Source organism: Topomyia yanbarensis, chromosome 3, assembly GCF_030247195.1.
Source record: "Topomyia yanbarensis strain Yona2022 chromosome 3, ASM3024719v1, whole genome shotgun sequence".
Taxonomy (NCBI): Eukaryota; Metazoa; Arthropoda; class Insecta; order Diptera; family Culicidae; genus Topomyia; species Topomyia yanbarensis.
Window position 1 is genome coordinate 136,901,136 of NC_080672.1, and position 22,996 is coordinate 136,924,131.

The 22,996-nt window shown below is 41.7% G+C and overlaps 1 protein-coding gene across 3 annotated transcripts in view; it reads left to right on the forward strand.

Moving 5' to 3' along the window:
* Positions 1–14,027, forward strand: part of LOC131690688 (matrix metalloproteinase-2) — a 659,150-nt gene extending 645,123 nt beyond the window's left edge. For all 3 annotated transcript variants that reach the window (XM_058976616.1, XM_058976615.1, XM_058976618.1), the window contains 4 exons: positions 10,490–10,779; positions 10,838–11,641; positions 11,710–11,869; positions 11,991–14,027. In XM_058976616.1, the coding sequence (XP_058832599.1) occupies positions 10,506–10,779; positions 10,838–11,641; positions 11,710–11,869; positions 11,991–12,360 (1,608 nt within the window). In that variant the 5' untranslated portion in view covers positions 10,490–10,505 and the 3' untranslated portion in view covers positions 12,361–14,027. The remainder of the gene's footprint in view (positions 1–10,489; positions 10,780–10,837; positions 11,642–11,709; positions 11,870–11,990) is intronic.
* The last annotated feature ends 8,969 nt before the right edge of the window (positions 14,028–22,996 follow it).

Consider the following 22,996-nt stretch of genomic DNA (forward strand, 5'->3'; position numbering starts at 1 on the left):
TGCAATGGCAATTTTTTTAGCTGCATTTTTTTTTTTTCATTTTGAGTGTCGCACAGAGGAGTAATTGGGGTCGAATCCTGGCCAAAATAATTTGCTGCTGCAATTGTTGTTATTATGCCTTAATATGAACTAAAAATAGACAATTACTAGTTTTTGGAACAATTTGGCATCTACCCACCTACCAGTGCAGAGGCCAATTTTCTATATCCTTTCAAATACTAGTAATTTCTAGGTGATCTTTGTGAATAGATTTGTTTTTCTAGTTGCATAAACATTTGATCAGTGAGAAAGGGAGAAGAAAAGGGACGCCTGTGCATATTTTCATAGAGATACATTTTGGCAAACATAATATTTAGCCCTACAGGATTTCGGTGTACCTCAAATTAGTCAAAATTTCAATATTTTCAAATCGCTTGGGATTGGTGGATCGGACAAGATCGGAAGAGTTCGAATATTTTTTGCATAGCTGAAATCTTGTTTTGTAATACTGCTTCAGCAACTTTGCCGGATCTAGCCGTATAATGTAACTTTTTTATCATTCAAATTTGGACTAAAATGGTTAAAAAAAGTATTTTTTAAAGTTGGTGCAATACACAACAAGTTTACTTTTTTAGTCCGTTTTAAGCTGAAGTTAAACAAACGGTTGTGTTGAACTACGTTTGTAATAATATTGTCTTATTTAATACAGTCATCATCACTAGAAAAACTCTAGAAAGAGAACTGCGGAGACTCCATTTTGAATCGATTGGATTCGCGTTTAGCTGTCAAAAAAGGGATCCAATCGAACATTGCCTATCCTTATAACATTGAACGTGTTTTCATACAATGCCGCGACATACGTTGCCAAAAATACTGTTTTTCTCTCCGCAGTTCTCTTACTAGAGTTTTTCTAATCATCACTAGAAAGCGATTTTGCTGAATATATAACGAAAACGATTAAAATATCACCATTGGGCATACATGCAAAAATTCTTTAACAATTTTTTATATACTCCTAATTTTGCCACGTTATACAGTTCTTAGGTATGTAAAAAAAATATAACGAAACAAAAAAATGGAAAAAAAAATATTTTGGTTTTTGGCCAAGAATTTGTTCTAGTTACTCCTCTGTGTGTCTTACATGAGATACCGCAAGTTACCGCCAGCCAATTTGTCTTATGGGGGTTTCGATTGATTGACACCGGTGTAGTGGAATGCACTGAAACTGCACCGTTTTTGCACTTTCTAGCAGAAGTGCAGAAAACTGGGTATGTTCCATTGACATTTCTGCTAGAAAGTGCAAAACCAGTGCAATCCACTACACCGGTGTCAATCAATCGAAAATCCCATTAGTAAGTTGCTACCGTGGTGGCGTTAGGCTTTCTGCCACCCGCGGAAAAACGTTAAATTCGCCGCCCACTTACATATTTTGTCAGCATTCGATCCCAGCACGACGGATGATGAAGTTTCTACCCCTGTGAAAGATTGTCTGGGGGAGAATCTGCAACCGAGAATAGTTCGTCTAGTTCCTAAGGACAAGGATCTCTCTCATCTTTGAGCTTCATTACTTTCAAAGTTATCGTTAGCAAATCATACAGGGATAAGGCTCTGTCCAAAGACTCTTGGCCGGACATCTACTTCCGTGAATTTGTGACCAATTCAAAAATCCAACGACCTATCATTAGGATTGCGGCGGAGAAGAATCCATCTGGTGGTGGACAGTAGCGCCAAGCTGTTCCGGATAAACTCATCTGTCTAACTTCTTGTACCTCGGCGAGCGATTTAGGTCTACCTGGCGAATCGGCGACTTCTTCTGTGTCAGGTAAAGCCAAGAAGGGTATATGTCCTTCCGAAGCAATACAAGATGCTGCACGCCCTCAACATAAATTTCACTTACAGTCTGCTGATGAACACAACTCTACCGCCGCTGTGAATCTTCAATGTCAAAAACAAAATTTGGATCCCATCGTAACGAGCACGTCTCTTCATAGCACATTCGGGTCTACAACGATCACAGAAGGACTAAGCACTCTATGCTATGCTGGTATGACTCATCGCACCCTGGGACGAACTGCAGCTAGCACTATGGAAGCCCTTGATCCCCCTGCCACAGTCGAGCCATTGCAGCCAGCGTTCACCAGTCGTCCCGGTCCTGTGTGCAGGAGTGGTGAAGGGGTCTTCCAAATCGATACCAACGGCAAGTACGAACCTGATTTTGTTAATGCAAGCATTGATCAGCTCCTCGCTTCCAGTCAATCGCGGCATTCAAACCTACAAATATATTACCAGAATGCCGGTGGTATGAATTCAGTAATCGAAGATTATTTGGTAGCAAGTTCGGATGAATGCTTCGACATAATCGCCCTCACAGAGACGTGGCTTAGCGATAGCACTCTGTCAGTGCAAGCATTTGGTGTCAACTACGATGTTTTCCGAACTGATCGCAGCTCACGCAACAGTCTCAAGGCTACCGGCGGCGGGGTACTTGTGGCTATCCATCGTCGATTGAAAGCGCAACTGATTGACGATACTTTGGGGGTCTGTGTCGAGCAGGTGTGGGTGCGAATCAAACTGGCTCGACATTGATTGATTCACATACTGAGTCACTGGAACGGATTTCCGCTCAAGCAAGCCCGGTTGATGAGATCCTGATTGTTAGTGATTTCAATTTCTCCGGATTAAAATGGCGCTCTGCTTCTGACGGATTTATGTTCGCTGATCCCGAACTGTCATCTTTTCATGCTGGTATCACCAGTTTGCTTGACTGCTACAGTCTAAATCTGCTGCGCCAAACGAATAATGTGGTGAACGAGAACAACAGAATCCTTGATCTCTGTTTTTCGAGCAAATCTGACTACGCGCCAAAAGTTACCGCAGCACCGTTCCCCCTGGTAAAGACTGTTAGACACCACCCTCCCCTGCATATATTGCTTGAAGCGATTCGAGTGAAGCATGACTGCAATGCTTCTGACACCGTCAGCTATAATTTTAGAAAAGCCAAATATAATAGCATTATTGACTTCCTGTCGAATATCCACTGGACTGAAATTCTCGACAATGATGATGTCAACGTTGCAGTGCAGACCTTCTCCAATGTTATGAGCTATGCTATCGATCGCTATGTACCCAAAAGAAGTGGCCTTCAATCTAAGCACCCAGCGTGGCACACTACCGAGCTGAGACGGTTAAAAGCGACTAAAAGAGCCGCTCTGAAGAAGTACTCCAAATTTGGGGGCTACATGCTGCGACAACACTACGTTCATGTTAACCAAGTCTATAAAAAGACATCGAAGCGTTGCCATGCCGATTACTTGCGAAACGTGCAACGTAAGTTGAAGTCCGAACCTAAAACATTCTGGAAGCATGTAAACGAGCAAAGAAAGGAATCCGGGTTGCCTTCAACGATGAGCTATGGAGGACGTATGAGCTCTAGTTTACAGGAGATCTGCCAACTATTCTCTGAAAAGTTCGCAAGTGTTTTCTCCAACGAGAAACTGACACCGACCCAGGCTTCACGCGCGGCTCTCAATATACCTCAATCATACCAGTCTTTGAACTCTATCAATATCGACAATAATATGGTACAACTGGCGATTAGCAGAATGAAGGCTTCAACCTCGGCAGGCCCAGATGGTATACCAACTATTATTCTAAAAAAATGCTCTGCCGGTCTAATTGAACCTCTTTGTCATCTGTTTCAATTGTCGCTAACAACCGGAGTATTTCCCGAACACTGGAAATTCTCCTTCATGTTTCCAGTTCACAAAAAAGGTGATAAAAAGGTAGTTGACAACTACCGTGGTATTACAACGCTAAGCGCAGTTCCTAAGCTGTTTAAAATGGCTGTGTTGGAACCCATCTCCAGCCACTGCAAACAGTATATCTCCGAGACTCAGCATGGATTTATGCCGAAACGTTCAACATCTACGAATCTTCTGTCGTTCACAACATATGTTACAGATGCTATGTCGGACGGCCTTCAAACTGACGTTATGTACCCGGATCTTTCAGCTGCTTTTGACAAGATAAATCACGCTATTGCAGTGGCAAAATTGGATAGACTTGGCTTTGGTACTAATATTCTCCGTTGGATGCAATCGTATCTCAGTGATCGTCGTCTAGCAGTCAAGATAGGATCCGAAGAGTTCTTTGCTTCATCTGGTATTCCGCAAGGCAGCCACCTCGGTCCATTGATTTTTCTTCTGTATTTCAACGACGTTAACTTTTGTTTAGAAGGACCACGGTTGTCTTTCGCCGACGACCTCAAGTTATACCATAGAATCCGAAATACTGATGATGCAGCTTTCCTTCAACGCCAACTGGTAACCTTTGCGGAATGGTGCGAGATCAACCGAATGACCCTAAACCCCAATAAATGTACGGTCATTACGTTCTCGAGGAAAAAAACGCCAATTCGATGCGATTACTGTCTAGCTGAATCCACAATTGACAGAGCGAATTGCGTCAAAGATCTCGGAGTTTTTCTCGATGAACAACTGACGTTTAAACAGCATATCAGCTATATTGTCGCAAAGGCATCACGCTGTTTGGGGTTCATAATGAGAATATCTAAGCACTTTTCAGATATTTACTACTTGAAATCTCTCTACTGCTCACTCGTTCGATCAACTCTGGAATATTGTTCAGTTGTGTGGAACCCTCATTATCTCAACGGTGTCCATCGAATAGAGACAGTACAGCGCAGATTTGTTCGGTTTGCCCTTCGTCGATTGCCTTGGAGCAACCCTCACCAGCTGCCAAGTTATGAAAGCCGGGGTTTGCTTATTGGACTCGATACATTGCAAGTGCGACGGGATCTATTCCGTGCTATGACGATTTCGGATATTTTGCAAGATCGAATTGACTGCCCCGAGCTTCTCAGTGCGATAAACATGAACGTTCGCCCTCGCGCCCTTCGCAATAATTTATTCCTCCGATTACCTCTTCGCCGGACTAACTATGGAGTAAACGGTGCCATCATTGGTTTGCAGCGGACCTTCAACAGAGTGTCATCCGAGTTCGATCTTCACATTCCACGCAGCAGATTACAATTCAACTTTTTAAATAGATTAAGAAATTATCATTAGGACCACACTGTGTCTGTTGATATTAATTAATTATAAATAACCAAACTATCTCATCAATGCAGTTTTCCACGTATGTTGATAAAAATTGTTACAAACAAAATACTTTTAAATTTAGTTTTTTTCCACTGTATATATTCTTGTTACGAAAACTAATTCAAAAAAAGAGATATGCTCAAAACATTACTTGACGTTAAGATTTTTGAAACTTGGTTGCGTCGACATGAATTTCATTTTTTGGAAGATTTCTCACAAACAATTTACAATCTTGCGGAATGGAACCCCTTTTCTGTCATTTTGAAACATAAATTGCACCTAGCCGATGTATTGGAGTTGTTATTAAACTTTCAATAAAGTTATTAATATATAGGACAAAAGCCAAATTAAAGTGATGGAATTTCGTTTGTGTTTTTATCAATTTGGAATTAACAGAATGAACAGAATTGAATTCAGGATTTCAATCACTTTTAATCTGTAAAAATGCATTCGGATTTCGGAAGGTATGTTCCTATTCTGTGATATTATTTGTGAATTTCTATGGAATACTGGCATTATCGATCTCAAAATTCGTGGAATGGACTCACATGACTGCACCTTATGATTATAGGAACATTTCTCGATAAACATATGATTACGGCCTAAAAGCCAACTGTCAAAATCCACTTTGAATGGAAATTCCGGACAAACCGTTACACGCCAATCACAGATGTTGATAGTAAATGAAAGAGAAAAGTTTTCTCTTTCATAAACTGTTGTGAACTGTGTTCCGACTAGTAACGGTTTGTCTAGAATTTCCATTCAAAGTAGATTTTGACAGTTGGCTTTTAGGCCGTAATCATATGTTTGTCGAGATTTGATGAATTGATCCCGCAATACTCTTTCCGGAGCAGATACCCGCAAGGCAGTGAGTGACAGTTCCGAGGTCAAATCGTCATATGATCCCGTAACGATAATAAACAACCTTCTCTGAGACAATTGCAAGAATTTTGATACCAATAGAATTTTTTGGTGTCCGGCCATTAGGCCGAAGGACTTTAGACCGAAGGTATCTAGGCAGCAGGATATTTGGCCGAATGGTCATTAAGCCGAATGGTCATTAGGCCGAATGGTCGTTAGACCGAATGGTCGTTAGGCCGAATGGTCGTTAGGCCGAATGGTTATTAGGCCGAATGGTCATTAAACCGAATGGTCATTAGGCCGAATGGTCATTAGACCGAATGGTCATTAGGCCGAATTGTCATTAGGCCGAATCGTCATTAGGCCGAATGAACATTTGGCCGAATGATCATTGGGTCGAATGGACTTTAGGTCGGATGCTTAATAGAGAGAAGGGAAAGGGAACCGAAACTTATCCCGTACAGCTTTCGGGGCTTCTCGGTATGAGCTAAATTTTCGTATCTCGATTGAACGAATCTCGTATTTTTTTCATTGTCTGGATATCATGAATATTTTTTTTCATTTGAGGTCCGAGCACACGGATTGAAGCGGTGTGGGGTAGCCACGTTAGGTGCTATTATAATTTATTTTTTACATTGCTTCGGCAACAATGTCCGGCCATTGGGCAGAAGGATGTTAAACACATCAAATCTGTTTGTAATCAAAATAAGCTGTTCTATGACAATTTGATCCATCATTATAAAGTCTTGTGAAACGTAAACAATCTAATTTTCTTCTTTCATATTTCTTCTCTACCATTTTGTCTCAACCTCTTCCACTATCTCTTGCTTTTCTATTTTGTTCTACATTCTCTCTTAAAATCTCTAATTATTTCCCTAACTCAAATAATTTAAATAATTGATGTTTTTTTTTATTTTAATATGAGATGTTCTTTCAAATTCTATCCTGTGCATTTCACCAGTCAAATTACGGAAGTTGACCTAGATGACAATTAACATACATAAAACATAGAATACAACTTTTACTAAAGTTCATTCTCTTTATTTCGATTATGGTAATTAAAGCGGATAACTTATTCTAGAAGTTGTCATTTTACATGCCACTATGTTGCCAATATTTCACCAGAAACACGCATATTCATTTATTTTTTTATTTATTTACTTTTTGAACTTTCTACCGCATGCAGCAAAGCCTGTGTGATGCGGATTTGCCGCATAACCGAGGCCAAGGATCCGAAGCATCATAAAGCTGTTGAGGAACCGCCGGACGAGGTGGCCGCCGACCTGCCGTCGGAAGCGGCGGCCCCTCCCAAGCGAAACTGGGCCATATGGGCTATTAATTAGTTTAAGTCCGACGGAGCGGTAGCGATGTCGGACAGCACCCGGTTCGAAGCGATGTGGCGTAGCCACATTAGGCGTCTATTTTATTTTTTATTCCATGCAGTCAATAAATCAGTAGCGAGAAATGGGGTGTAAATATGCTAAACGTTATAATTATAAGTTTTAAAAAAATCTAAATAAACCACTCTTCATTGAAAACTGATCGTTCTTTGCCGTTCCAACCACTTCATCTCTCTTTGGTTTATTCGTTCTAATGGCTATTCAGCCTTTTGCATTTGGATGAATGACCATTCGGCATAATGACCATTCGGCCTAATGGCCATTCGGCCTAATAACCATTTGGCCTAATGACAATTCGACCTAATGACCATTCGGCCTAATGCCCTTTGGCTTAATGGTCTTCGGCCTATTGACTTAGCATCGAATTTTATTAGTATCAACAAATTGTTTCCCAGTACTGAAATATCCCTTCGGAAATCCGGATTAGCGGGAACCAGATGCATCCGTCGGGTTCAATTTCACAAATTCTAAAAGTGTTCTAAAGCAGGTAAAATTTGCCAAAGTTATGAACTTTTAAATTTGAGGGTACCCGGCTACCCTGTCGGACTTTCTTCTTGGGCACACAACGGTTAATCTGTGGGCTATAGTCACCTTCTGTAGCGAAATGAGAAGCCTCCGACCAGATAGGAGGTTTGTGCAGGTCTAACAATCCACTCAGAAACACAGTTTTGTGTACAGATCGGATCAATTAAGTCATGCGACGAAAAAAGAGTGTTATTGGAAATTTTAAGTCGCTCGGCTTCTAGTGGATCGACCGAATTTTGCACGACGAGCTGCATACTGGCAACTTCGAGGTCGTGGCAGTGCAGGAACTTTATAATACTAGAATATGTGTAATGAGAAGCAAAAGCCCGGTTCATCAACTACAATATCATAAACGTTCACTGCCCACACAAAGCGAGACCAACGAACGAGCAAGATTCATTTTAGGCGGAGCTGGAGCGTTTCTATGACAGCTGCTCACGATGGGATGTTAAGCTGATTTACGGCGACATGAACGCCCAAATAGGTCAGCAGGCAATGTACAAACCGGTGAACGAACCGGACAGTCTGCACTCCGTTACGAACGACAACGGCCAACGATGCGCGATCTTCACAGCCTTCCGAGAAATGTTAGTACAACACTCATCGAACATAGACGTTGAGGCTTAACATCTAGCAGATATGATAGTGCTGCGGATATACGCGCAGCAGCTGGAGGTGGCACTACTAACGGAAGAATAGGTCGTCGTGGCTACTCTTGAGGATGGCAGGAGCAACTTCTGAAGCACCACAGATAGCACTACTGAGTTGAATAGAAGAATACGGCATAGGTGAGAATGGTGCAGCACTGTATGAGGGTGAACGAGAAAGGATACAGACAAGCGTGGATCAGAAAAAGCGATAGATCATGATATTGACGCGATAGAGCTGCACAACAGACAAGTTCTACACGACGGCGAATCGTTCTCGCGAAGGCTATGTGCCATAAATCGATATGTTTGAAATGATCGGTAGATGGAAACAGTATTATGACGAACATCTAAATGGCTAATCAGTTGACGAGGATAGAAGTGCGCGAATCAACCCGTCAACTCGCGCAGCCGACGACAGATTCCCAACACCGGATCTAGTTGAGGTCCAGAAGAAGTTCGTATGGTTAAATAATAATAAAGATCAACTGTCATGTAACCTGTTTTAACACGGAGGGCGGTAATTGGCCTAAGCACTCCACTGGGTGATTTGGAAAACTTGGAAGAGAATGATTAATTAATCAAGTAAATAAAGAAATAATTAATTAATATCATACGATCGCGTACTTGGGAATATGTACTAGTTGGAATTTTTGCTGTGAGCAAAAATCCAACTAGTACAGTTGAAAATACTCATATGGCGTGGTGTTACAATAAATTGTAATGAAAAGTTCGCCGGTTCAAGATCTTGGATTTAAAAATTGCAGCACACATCAATTATTGAGCTCTTCGCACCAAGAAGAATGTGAGAAAACCCCACTATCTTGGATTAAGGTCCACCATGTTGCATCTTTGTGTATAGCAATGTTAGACTTCTAATCATCTTCCCATAACAAAAATATTAAATTTTCGTCATAAAAAAGACTACCGTTGGGGATGGTGGTGAACACCGTCAAGACCCGATAAGCTTTCTATTCTATTCTATTTTATTCTATTCTAAGCCTTACACAGCCATTATTGAAAAGCATCCTGCAAAACAGTGCAGTTATTCTGAAGTGTTTTTCTTGTCCATATTAATAGTTGAAGCATATTTTCATATGTCGCAAATACTAAAACGGTCAGGGCTACTGTGAATAGTTGGGTTAGAAGATGTTTCAAAATTACACGGAAATTAAATTATTCATTCAATAAACTATTTAATTAACGAATTAAACGAATGAATCTTAAAGGAGGAAGAAACAAGAACAACCGCAACGACAGTTTCAGTTTAGAGGGGATATAATAAATCGCTGAGAGTGACTTGGCTAAAAAAATTAATGTCACTTCTTTGGTGCTTTGGGATGGGACAGAGGTGGGGTGTAAATACTGTCCCTCAATACCTGATAAACTATAAATTTTAAAAATGTGGTAGCTACTCTTAAAAGTGTTACTATGTTTTAATTCCCGCAAGGTTGTATTGTATCGATTTTGTTGGCTATTTTCGTCAAATTTAAGACTAAGAGAAACGAAAGCAATGGAATTGAAAGACGGATAGATATTCTAGAGTGAATCAGTTATCAGACTAGGCAGGCTCATAAGGACATGATCGAAAGAAAATATGAAGAATTCTTTGCCTTCTGCTAAGCAGGAGTTGGACGTTGCACCCAAGTCTACCGCATGGTCATTGTAAGAACATAACTCATCATCATGTTTTACCGCCGACGCCGGCGTCGGTTTGAATTCATCTTCGCCATCTTGGTTTTTGTATGACAGCGAACTTGTGATGGCTCCTTACCAAACGAGGGTGATAGGATCGTCCACGATCATCCGAAGAAGACGTCTCTTTAAACCTTATGATATCCTAGCACAAAAAACTTGTGAACGTTGCGTCAGACATTTGCCATTTAACACATTTTTTAGTTCGTTCACGAAACAGCGTTGCCTTTTCTTACCGATGCACTGTTCTTCCTATTTTCAGTTTGGTGAACCAATCGATGGTCGAACTGGACGCCGGACAGGTCAGGCGAGTTCTGCACGAAGCATTGGATCTGTGGTCTCAGAATGCAAATCTTACCTTCCGCGAGGTATACAGCAGTGAAGCAGATATCCAGGTTCTATTTGCGCGTCAGTTTCATGGAGATGGTTACAGGTTTGATGGACCGGGTAAAATTCTTGCTCACGCCTTCTACCCAGGAACCGGCATCGGCGGCGATGCCCATTTTGACGAGGAAGAAACCTGGCTCCTCAATGAGCCACTTGGAAGCGATGGTAAATTATCGGAATTTTATGTATGCAACAAGAAATATCAATCACTTATTTCCAACAGGTACCCGTCTTTTTGACGTCGCCGTTCACGAGTTCGGCCACTCGCTAGGGTTGGGTCATTCATCCGTGAAAGAAGCGATCATGTTCCCTTGGCACCACGTTTCCTACCGTGGCAAAGACTCCATTCCGGAAGACGATCGATTGGGAATTCAAGGCATCTACGGTCCGAAGAAAAAGACTTACGGTCGCAATCCTGAGCGAAACACTCCTTCAACCACTACTACCACGACCACGACAACCCCTATTCCTCCTCGTCGACCATCCACCAAACGGTACTATCTCCGAAAAGACCACAATGGGCACCCATGGGAAGATCTACCCGAAAACAATCCGGTGCATCCGTGGAAAACTACTACTACAAGCACTACCACCGAGATACCTCGGCGTCGCGTTTACTATCCGGACAAACCACGTGGTGTGGGAACGGATTACCCAACCCGTCGAATCCATCACGAGGAACGACCTTATCCCAGAGAACCAGATACAGAAACACCACGACACGTTACAACACCCACCAAAGTCCACCACCACCATCATCATCACCATCACGGAACGCATCATCCGATCACACGACCACCGCTACCGCGGATTCCGAATCCATGCGATACAAGCTATGATGCCATCACACTGATCCGCAACGAGCTCTTCATTTTCAAGGATCGATACTTATGGCGAATCTTCGAGAATGATGTTCAAAATCGACCTCCGATCGAAATCGATCGAATGTTCTTCGGACTGCCGCGTGACTTCACGAGAATCGACAGTGTGTACGAGAATAAACACCAGAAGATTGTGTTCTTCATAGGTAATGCAAATTGTTTCAAGTCTGTGCGGAATGTTCAAGGTTTGTTTTTTTGTCTCTCCCATTAACAGGAAAGCAATACTACGTGTTCAATTCACAACATCTGGAACCGGGATATCCGAAACCGTTGACACATCTAGGACTTCCGGAAAGCATAGATCGAATCGATGCATCACTCGTCTGGAGCTACAACAACCGAACATATCTGTACAGTGGTCGTCTTTACTGGAGGTAAGTTCGCTTCATGGTCTCGATCGGAAATTGCATGAAGTTTAAAGTATTCTTTTTTGGATCTTCTGTTATATCAACAAACACTAACAAAAACAGTACTAAATCGAAAACTTTTTTGTAGATTCGATGAAGACGCAAACCACGTCGAGCTGGACTACCCGCGGGACATGTCGATGTGGAAGGGCGTCGGGTACAACATCGATTCGGCATTCCAGAACCGCGACGGCAAAACGTACTTCTTCAAGGGCAAAGGCTACTGGCGGTTCAACGATCTGCGCATGAGCGTCGATCATGCCGAACCACACCCGTCTGCCCACGAGTGGATGAAGTGTCAGCGGTTACCGAAACAGCGGGAACCAATGGTTGACATTACTACCGAAGATCAGCAGCAAGTCAGTGGAACAACCATCACTGCCAGGTGGACTGCGGGAAGGACCACCCTACTGCTGCTGCTGCTAGTTTTAGTTAGCTTGAATCGAACGCGTCTATAGACACTTATTAGTTACAAATTTCAATTATACCACGTCGGATTGATCGGAACGGATTCCATTAGTTCAGAGGGCGAGATTATCCCATGGACAGCTTGCAGTAAGTCACTGCCCACAGGTGCTTATTTAATATCGCATCAAGTTTGTGCAATACCGGATGAAGATTTGATTCAAAACATAATTTTTCAAGCAAGCTTCCAGTCTGTGGGGAAATCTTAACACCAATGACACCTATTTAGAATATATTCCAACACTTTATTAGCTTTACATTTATTTGTGTAAAAACATTTCATCTTAAGCGATTGTAAAAAACACTAAGTTAATACACGTACCACATAATAGGTTTTAATGTAGACAAAATAATCGAAACTATCAACTGACACGATTATATTGAACTACGACAATGGGAATTGAACAGTTATGTTCGCTGTGATATGCGATTAAGAATTAAGTATCATAATTTATGTCACGATCAGGTTTTTGCCCTCTTCAACAAAAGTAGGGGAAAGTGCGTTGGTTTGGACACCGTAGAAAAGATGGACACTTGATGCATCGTAAAATTCAATAAAAATAAAATCAAAACATTTCAAGTTTTCAAATGCTTTTCTCAAAATAAGTAAATAAATTGTGTTCGATACCACTTTAGTGAATATAAATTTGGACAGTAGCTATTAAAGATTAAAACGTGAAAATCGTTGATCTCAGGAAGTCTTTCTAGATTGGCATGATGTACTGGTTGTTCAAAACTTCACTCTTGGAAACAGAAATAATATTTAATCACTCAGGATTTAGGAACATTTTTCAAATGCGGTATGAATAGTGTTAGGCCAAACGGATGTAGTAGCATAGGAAAAGGACAGTTTTTATGCGAAGAAAATGCCATTATATTTGCATAATTTAAGACTATATCTCTTTATCACAACCAATCTCTACCGATAGTGTGAGAACATTTATATCCTATGATAGCACTCCACTCGCCAGGGGATTTCTGTGGAATTAAACAACAGTGTGAAAATTGTCACCCTAATAGCATGAAAATCGAAAACAAAGTGGAATGGACATATTTTATTATGTTTATAATGAACGCCAGCAAGGCAGCGAGCACAAAAGAGATACAGTGATAAACTCATTCTACAGCGTCTTAATTTATTTGAAGAGATTGCGCATTTTATTTTCCCGGAGAACTTATTTGAGTGTTAATAGCCTTTCATGACAAAATGTTATTTTTATTTTTGAAGAGGTGAATTATCTGGTCTACTTTCCTCATATGAGTGTTAAATGCAATACCTGATCACAACATAGAATGTCTCGAAAGAGATAACTCTCTCTTGAACTGAGACTATTTTTTACCGATTTCCTGGCCATTTTCCGGTAAAGATTGAGAAAATCGATGGAAACCACGTTTTGTTTTATCAGTACATTGAAAGATTATAACCTCAAATCACGACTAGTGTGCATTTTCCAAGCAAAGTCATAATGGACCATTAGAATCTGTAATCTATCCTTAAAGTGTCCGTCTTCATCTGCTCTCCCCTAAACACTGAATTAAATATCTTCGAATATTTGAGAGGAATGTAGCATCATGACGACAATGTGCATTACTTAGATTATACTACTTATAGTACTTTCTCCGACGATAAATAAATAAATGAACATTATGAAATAAGGTAGTATACGAATTTGCTTCTCATTTTTAATGCGATGGCAATCCTTTTGTGGATGTTTTCTGTTATAGAATCATTGAACAGAAACTATTATCTCTCTGAGATTGCTTGTGTGTTGGGCAGATTCCGGCAGCAGAGTAAATATCATTACCTTGTTATTATTCTTTATTTGTCCACTTAAAATCACTGAGTCAACTATTCGTGTAAGTACGCCTTAGCTTGTCACATGGATAACAAATACAAAGGAAAACAACGAAAAGATGGAAGATAACGATATTCAACGAAATCATTTTAATAATCGTCTTCTCACCCGGTATTTATATGCCTGATTTCATCCAATTAGCGTCACTACTAACACAGAGCTATAGGGGAGATCGGGGCTAGATGGCGGTATGTTCAGTTTTCATGCTTTAACGCTTTGATTTAGGTTGGTCTTGCAAAAAAGAAAATGTTGCATAAAAGTGCAGGCTGTTGGGAACATCCCTGAATTATCTCAGTGTTTGCTGCATTGTCTTTTTATAAACAAAAATGTGTGACGCGAAAAACCCACCAACTTACCCCGGCCCCGGGGTAAGTTGATGACATCATACGTCTCCCAACCTTTGAACGGAACGGATCGTTATACTTCACAGTGGTGTTCGGTGTGTAAGTTTCAGTGAGTGAAGGTCATCCTTTGTTAGTTCGTTAGCTGCCGGTGCCGGTAGTAAATCCAGTACATTGTTTTCGCTGGTGCGGAACAATCGACGTTGTTTGCAGATAAGTTTTGTTTGATTTTGTTTCCTCGTTTGCTTTCTTTCCTTTTCCCTTCTTTTACTCAACCTTGTAATCAAATAATAAGACACATTCCCGTTTATATAACGCTCTGCCCTCGTGCTTAAATGGCCGAGGGCGAAATACCATCTGATGTAATCATGGAAGTCCCTGATCCCCCTAATACTCGCATTGCTTCCCGTATAAAGCAGTACCCAGAAGGTTCCTCTGGGCCATGGGTGGTATATTTTCGGACCGGAGAGAAACCGGTTAATATATTAAAACTTTCTCGAGATCTGACTGCTAATTACCCGGCCGTAACTCAGATAACATGTGTTCGGGCAAACAAGATACGTGTTCTAGTGAATGATCTCGGCCAGGCAAATGCGATTGCTTGCTATGAGCGCTTTACGCAGGAATTTACGGCGTACGTGCCTGCTATGGCCGTAGAAATCAGAAATCGATGGGGTAGTGTCCGAACCGGGCCTGAAATGCGAAGAACTGTTGGAGCACGGGGTTGGCACTTCAACAGATTAAGATCTTGGAATGCAAACAATTGTATACCGCAAACACTGAGGGACGTAAGACTACCTACTCTCTATCAGGCTCGCTTCGGGTGACATTCGTCCTCTCGGGTCCTCTCTTCCCAACTACATCCTCCTTGACAAGGTTCGCCTACCAGTTCGCCTATTTGTACCGCGGGTCATGAGCTGCAGCAATTGCAAGCAGTTGGGCCACACAGCCACATATTGTGGAAATAAGAAACGATGCGGCAAATGCGAAGGAGAGCATGAGGATGACTCTTGCGACAAAGAAACTGAAAAGTGTATTTACTGCGGGGGCCCTTCACATGCTCTTAAATCATGCCCTGCGTACAAGCAGCGCAGGGATAAAATTAAGCGCTCCTGAACGCTCGAGGCGTTCTTCTGCAGAAATACTTCGCCATCTGTCCTGTCCGAAAATCCCTATGCTGGTTTGGCTAACGTTGAGCAAGAATCTGACGACCCACGAGAGGGAACATCTTTTGTTAACCCAGGGGAATCCAGGAAGAGGAGAAATCCAGCCTCCCCTACATTGCCTCGTAAGGGTGCCAAGATGTCGTCCACTCAGAGTGCGCCAACTACAATCAATAAATCCAACGGAAGTGATGCGCAAAAGCCGAAGCAATTTGCTCCAGGACTTGGAAATATTAATTCTAACAAGGAGTACCCACCACTTCCAGGGACACCAAAAACCCCAAGTGTCCCCTTTTTTCAAACAGATACTCAGTCCAGTAGCGGACTAATGAAATTTTCTGACATAGTGGACTTAATTTTCACAGCTTTCAATGTTACTGATCCTCTTAAAAGCCTTCTGATACGTTTTCTCCCTATAGTGCAAACATTTTTGAAGCAGTTGACTACTAAATGGCCCCTCCTTGCAGCGATCGTATCCTTCGATGGCTAAGTCATCGAACGAGGTCACCGATTCGATCACTGTTCTACAGTGGAACAGCAGAAGTATCCTCCCGAAAATCGATTCCTTTAAATTTTTACTAAATAGTTTAAAATGTGATGCTTTCGCATTATGTGAAACTTGGTTAACTTCCGATATAAATCTCAACTTCCACGACTTTAATATAATTCGTCTGGATCGAGAAAACCCCTATGGAGGAGTACTTTTGGGGATCAAAAAGTGCTATTCTTTCAACCGAATTAACCTCCCTTCGACACCAGGCATTGAAATTGTCGCTTGTCAAGTTCTAATCAAAGGCAAAGACCTTTGCATTGCTTCCATCTACATTCTTCCTAGAGCCTCGGTAGGGCACCGAACGCTTTGTAATATCACGGAATCCTTACCGGCACCGCGGCTAGTTCTAGGGGACTTTAACTCGCACGGTACGGTATGGGGTTGTCTTCACGATGATAATAGATCAACATTAATCCAAGATCTTTGTGACAATTTCAACATGACCATCTTAAACACGGGAGAAATGACGCGGATTCCTACACCACCAGCACGCGCGAGCGCGTTGGATTTATCACTATGCTCGACATCGCTACAGTTAGATTGCATGTGGAAGGTGATCCCTGATCCCCACGGTAGCGATCATTTGCCTATCGCAATTTTAATTGCTAACGGTTCAAGACCATCGGAAACAATCAATGTCTCGTATGACCTCACACGGAACATTGATTGGAAGAGTTACGCGACCGCGATATCCATTAAAATCGAATCCACCCAAGAGCTTCCTCCGGAGGAAGAGTACAGGTTTTTGGCTAGCTTGATTCTCGACAGTGCGAATCAAGCTCAGACTAAACCAGTACCCAGCGCAAATACCCATGGACGGTCTCCCACCTTGTGGTGGGATAAAGAGTGCTCAGAGCTGTACGCGGAGAAGTCCACTGCATACAAGGCCTTCCGGGAAGACGGGTTACCCGCTAGCTATCAGCAGTACGCGTCGCTAGAAAGGCGAATGAAGAGTTTAATGAAAGCCAAAAAACGCAGTTATTGGCGCCGGTTCGTCGACGGGTTAACGAGACAAACAGCGATGAGCACTCTTTGGGGTACGGCTCGACGTATGCGTAACCGAAACAGTACCAATGAGAACGTGGAATATTCGCTTTCGCCAAGAAGATCTGTCCGGACTCTGTCTTGTTTCAGAAAACGTACGGCGCCGCGTCTCCTCACGATGCCGCGAACGAAACACCGTTTTCGATTGTGGAGTTCTCACTTGCTCTCTTATCATGCAACAATAACGCCCCAAAGTTAGACAGAATCAAATTCACCTTGCTGAAGAATCTGCCTGACACTGCAAAAAGGCGCTTGTTGAATTTATTTAACAAGTTTCTTGAGGGTAACATTGTCCCTCATGACTGGAGGCAAGTGAAGGTCATCGCCATTCAAAAACCAGAAAAACCAGCCTCCGACCACAACTCGTATCGACCGATTGCAATGTTGTCCAAGTTGTTCGAGAAAATGATCTTGTTTCGCCTCGACAATTGGATTGAAGCAAATGGCTTACTGTCAGATACACAATTTGGCTTTCGCAAAGGCAAAGGGACGAACGATTGCCTTGCGTTGCTTTCTACAGAAATCCAAATGGCCTATGCTAACAAAGAGCAGATGGCATCAGTCTTCTTGGATATTAAGGGGGCTTTTGACTCAGTTTCTATCAACATTCTGTCAGAGAATCTGCACCAGCATGGTCTTTCACCAATTTTAAATAACTTTTTGCTAAACCTGTTGTCTGAAAAGCACATGCACTTTTCGCATGGCGATTTAACAACATCGCGATTTAGCTACATGGGTCTTCCCCAGGGCTCATGTCTAAGTCCCCTGCTCTACAATTTTTACGTGAATGACATTGACGATTGTCTTGCCAATTCATGCACGCTAGGGCAACTTGCAGACGACGAGGTGGTCTCTGTTACAGGGCCCAAAGCTGCCGACTTGCAAAGACCATTACAAGATACCTTGGACAATTTGTCTGCTTGGGCTCTTCAACTGGGTATCGAGTTCTCCACGGAGAAAACTGAGTTGGTGGTTTATTCTAGGAAGTACGAGCCGGCGCAACTCCAGCTTCTATTAATGGGTGAAACGATCAATCAGGTCTTCACATTTAAATATCTCGGGGTCTGGTTCGACTCTAAAGGTACCTGGGGATGTCACATTAGGTATCTGAAACAGAAATGCCAACAAAGGATCAATTTTCTCCGGACAATAACTGGAACATGGTGGGGTGCCCACCCAGGAGACCTAATCAGGCTGTACCAAACAACGATATTGTCGGTAATGGAGTACGGGTGTTTCTGTTTCCGCTCCGCTGCGAACATACACTTCATCAAACTGGAGATATTCCAGTATCGTTGCTTGCGCATTGCCTTGGGTTGCATGCACTCGACCCATACGATGAGTCTCGAAGTGCTGGCGGGCGTTCTTCCGCTAAAAAATCGATTTTGGGAATTCTCATATCGATTGCTCATCCGATGCGACATTCTGAACCCGTTGGTGATTCAAAATTTTGAGAGGCTCGTCGAGCTTAATTCTCAAACCCGTTTTATGTCCTTGTACTTTGACTACATGGCACAGAGCATCAATCCTTCTTCGTACAATCCCAACCGTGTCTGTTTCCTAGATACTTCTGATTCTACTGTATTCTTCGACACATCCATGAAGGAAGAGATTCGTGGAATCCCGGACCATATACGCCCGCAAGTGATCCCCAATATATTTTATAATAAATTCCGAGAAGTCGACTGCGATGTTCTACACTGACGGATCAAATCTCGATGGGTCCACTGGCTTCGGTATCTTCAGTAATACTATCACCGCTTCATTCAAGCTCAATGATCCTGCTTCAGTTTACGTCGCAGAGTTAGCTGCAATTCAGTACACCCTTGGGATCATCGACACTCTGCCCACGGATCACTACTTCATCGTTTCGGACAGCCTCAGCTCCATCGAGGCTCTTCGTGCGGTGAAGCCTAAAAAGCAATTCCCGTATTTTCTGGGAATTAGATACAGGAGTCCTTGTGTACGTTATCTGAAAAATCTTATCAGATTACCTTTGTTTGGGTCCCCTCTCATTGTTCTATCGCGGGCAATGAAAAGGCCGACTCATTAGCAAAGGTGACATATACGAAAGACCAATCTGCTTCAACGAATTTTTTAGTATTTGTCGTCAGAGGACGCTCAACAATTGGCAAACCTCGTGGAGCAAAGGGGAACTTGGACGATGGCTACATTCGACTATCCCAAAGGTATCAACGAAGCCTTGGTTCAGGGGGATAGATGTGGGTCGGGATTTTATTCGTGTAATGTCCCGACTCATGTCCAATCACTACACCATGGATGCGCATTTGCGGCGTATTGGACTTGCGGAAAGTAGTCTGTGCGCTTGTGACGAGAGCTATCACGACATCGAGCACGTTGTCTGGGTATGCGCCGGGTATTATGACGCCAGGTCTCAGTTAAAGGATTCCCTTCGGGCCCAAGGTAGACCACCCAATGTGCCAGTCCGAGATATGCTGGCAATTCGTGATTTCCCCTATATGTCCCTTATTTATACTTTCATAAAAACAATAAATATCCCAATTTAGCCCCTTTCTTTTTATTTCTCGTTTTTAAAGTTTCCTCCTGCCTTGTGGAACCGATCAGCTTCAGTGCCACTATGTAACCGCCGTCGCCCTTACCACTACGCCTGCATAGAAGGAAACTGAACCGAGAGCGACTCAAGGTCAGATGACTTTTGAAGGATTCCCCGCGGGTCCGAAGAATACCATCCGCCAATCCGGTACTCGACGACTTACTAGACTAAGGCGCAAATTTGTTTCGCTGATACCCCCCCCCCCCCTCCCGTTTGAGTGAAAGTTGCAAGTTTTGCTCTTCTTTCCCTGTCACCATACGCCTTCTCTCCCCTGTCCTTGATACAACTGCTGCTACACTGATGTGGAAATAATGCACCCTCTGAATATCTTGACCAAGCATAAGTTTTCGTTAAAAAAATCAAATTAGTATTCTGTATTCCTAGTTTTAAGATACCTATAGTTTTTACTGTTTATTGAAACTCTTGTCCTCCATCCTGTAAATAGAATTGTATCCCTAGTTTTAAGATATCTGTAAAATTTCTCATAAATATTTGTTCCCCCTTTTGTGTACTAAACTATATTGTTAGTTTTAAGATAACTGTAAAATATTTCGTAAAATACTATTACTCCCCCTCTTGTATATCAAACTGAATCCCTTGTTTTGAAATTTTTCATAAAAAAATCTTTTGGCTTTCTCTTGTATATTGAATCTTATTTCTAGTCTTAAGATAGCTGTAAACTTTCTTTTCTTTTGTAAAAAAAATATTTCAACGTTGTAACTTCCTAGTTTTAAGATATCCAAAATGTAAAAACAAAAGAATTTGGCACCGCCAAGCTAACGCATTTGTGCCTATCAAATAAACGAAATGAATAAAAAAAAATAACCCCTTCGTTGAGTTTTTCAGACAATCTTTTAATTAAGAGGGTTTTTAATCATAAAAAGTCGGAATGTTTCGAGAAAACTAGAAATTTTTATTTAACCCATTATAACCCAGGGGTTTCAAAAAGTGTGCCAAATGCAGCGATATCTTCAATTCCACCCAAAAATATATCAAAGATTATGGGAAAAACAAAATCACCGCTTAAAATGGTTTTGAGAATGAAAATATCTCGTGCCAAACATTTCGTACGCTTAAATAAAAACAACAAATTTTAAGTTGTTTGACATATTTCTTCGGATTTTCTGATAGACAACACTTCTTTTACACCTGTAGGAACGTTTTGTCACGTAATGGGATTATTAGCACGAATTCCAACAATAAAATTCAATTAAATGTATTGCTTACTTTTCAGCCGCCATTTGCCCCAACTACACGGTTCAAAAATGTAAACAAAATTATGAAAAATGGCAGTTGTCTTGTTTCACAACGAAATATGAGGTGTAATGATCCGATTAGTGCAATAATAAAACAATTAGATGCCAAAATTCTGCAGTAAATACGCGTTAAACGATGGATAGTTCTGCGTATGAAATTTCATGCGCTAGAATATTATGGGTTAAAATGCGTAAAAAACCCTTAATTGAAAATTTATCTCAAAAACTCAACGTAAGGGTTAGGTTTTTTTTACATAGGATGTGATGCAAAGTTTGAAAGAAATCGGTTTAGTAGTTTTTGAATGGCAGGTTACACCGCAAAAAATGCTTCTTCCAAAGACGTTCTACAAAAAGCTTCGTCACCAAGTCGTTTGTCGATATTTTTGCCTAGAAAAATTACGGAATGTTGTTGAAATGATACACTATAATTTACAAAGATTTTCATCAATTTCACGCAAAGTTTTAAAAAATCGCCAAAAATGTGTTTTTTTTCGCTGAAAGTAATACAGTAATACAAAATATACAAAACGTTTGAAAGCTTACACGACTTTTCTTTCGAAAATTTAGAAAAAGGCCTCAAATATTGAAATATAAGTAGTTAATCGCGACAAAAAAGCGTAAACACATTACATAGTGCTTTCATCTCTTTCCCTAGGTTTCTGATTTTTCCTGGGCCTGAAGATTCCACTCGTGCCTCGACCATAACAACAAACATCTTTTAAATAGTTTATCGGATTTTTGGGGAATTAGCACAGAGAACAGACATCCACGATCGAACAAATATATTAATAAATCGTGTGTAAACATTTGAATTAATATACGATAAAACACAACCAACTTATCCCAACTATCCGTCAAATCCATTCCGGAGCTGGTTCGAAATCCTGAATGGATTCAGTATGGAATCTGACTCAAAGAAAACCGATTCCGACTTAATGGGTTGATGCATTTGAGCTGGAATTCATACTGAATGCACTCAGAAGCAGGCATGCACGAGAACGGTGCTGCTCCGCGTCCTATTGCTGTGCACTGACTCATAATGTGTCAGTGTTAAATTCATTGAGCTAGTGCTTGTGCTGGTTTCCGATGAGCTAGAGTTAGCAAGTAGCACGAGCACCGATGAGCGAGAGCCCTCGCTAGCACGGTGATAGCTAGCACGCTGCACGGAGCTATAGCTCAGCTATAGTAAAGCAGAATAAAAAAAACAACGCGTTAGTGTGAGTAATGATGCCTGCATCGTTTTTTCAGCAACCTGTCGCACATTCACCAACGCATATTTCTTGCTTTGTCCTATTCTTTCGTTCCAAAGCTTACACTACTGCACCGTTCTAGCTCATCGGACAAGCTTACCGTGCCAGCTCATTGAGTTAACTCGTGCTAGCTCACTGAGCTAGCTCACCGCGTTGTGCTAGCTCTTCGAATCGCACAGTTCGAGCACGAAGGTTACCTAGCACGAGCGGTGTCTGTGCTTATTGCTTTTAGTTCGTTCAAAGCGGCCGCTCAGTTCGTGTTAAGCTCTCGTGCTGTGCTTCATGCATCCCTGCTCAGAAGTCCGAACCGGTTCCGGAATGGTATGACTGGGTAGAGGTATAACCACTGCCATGACGACAGTAGCGCACCTGGTGAAGATATCTCAACTATCTTCGGAAACGTTTGGGATTTTTACACAACTTGAATCCTGAAGATTAACGTCTGCTCTCTGTGGAATTAGTACAAAAAGTCAGGTAAGAGATGCATAATACTAACTAACAAAAATGACAACATCTAATGACAACCACAATCCATTTAAAACATTTAATAGCGTAATGTGCCTATTAGGGAGTGATCCACACTATTTCATT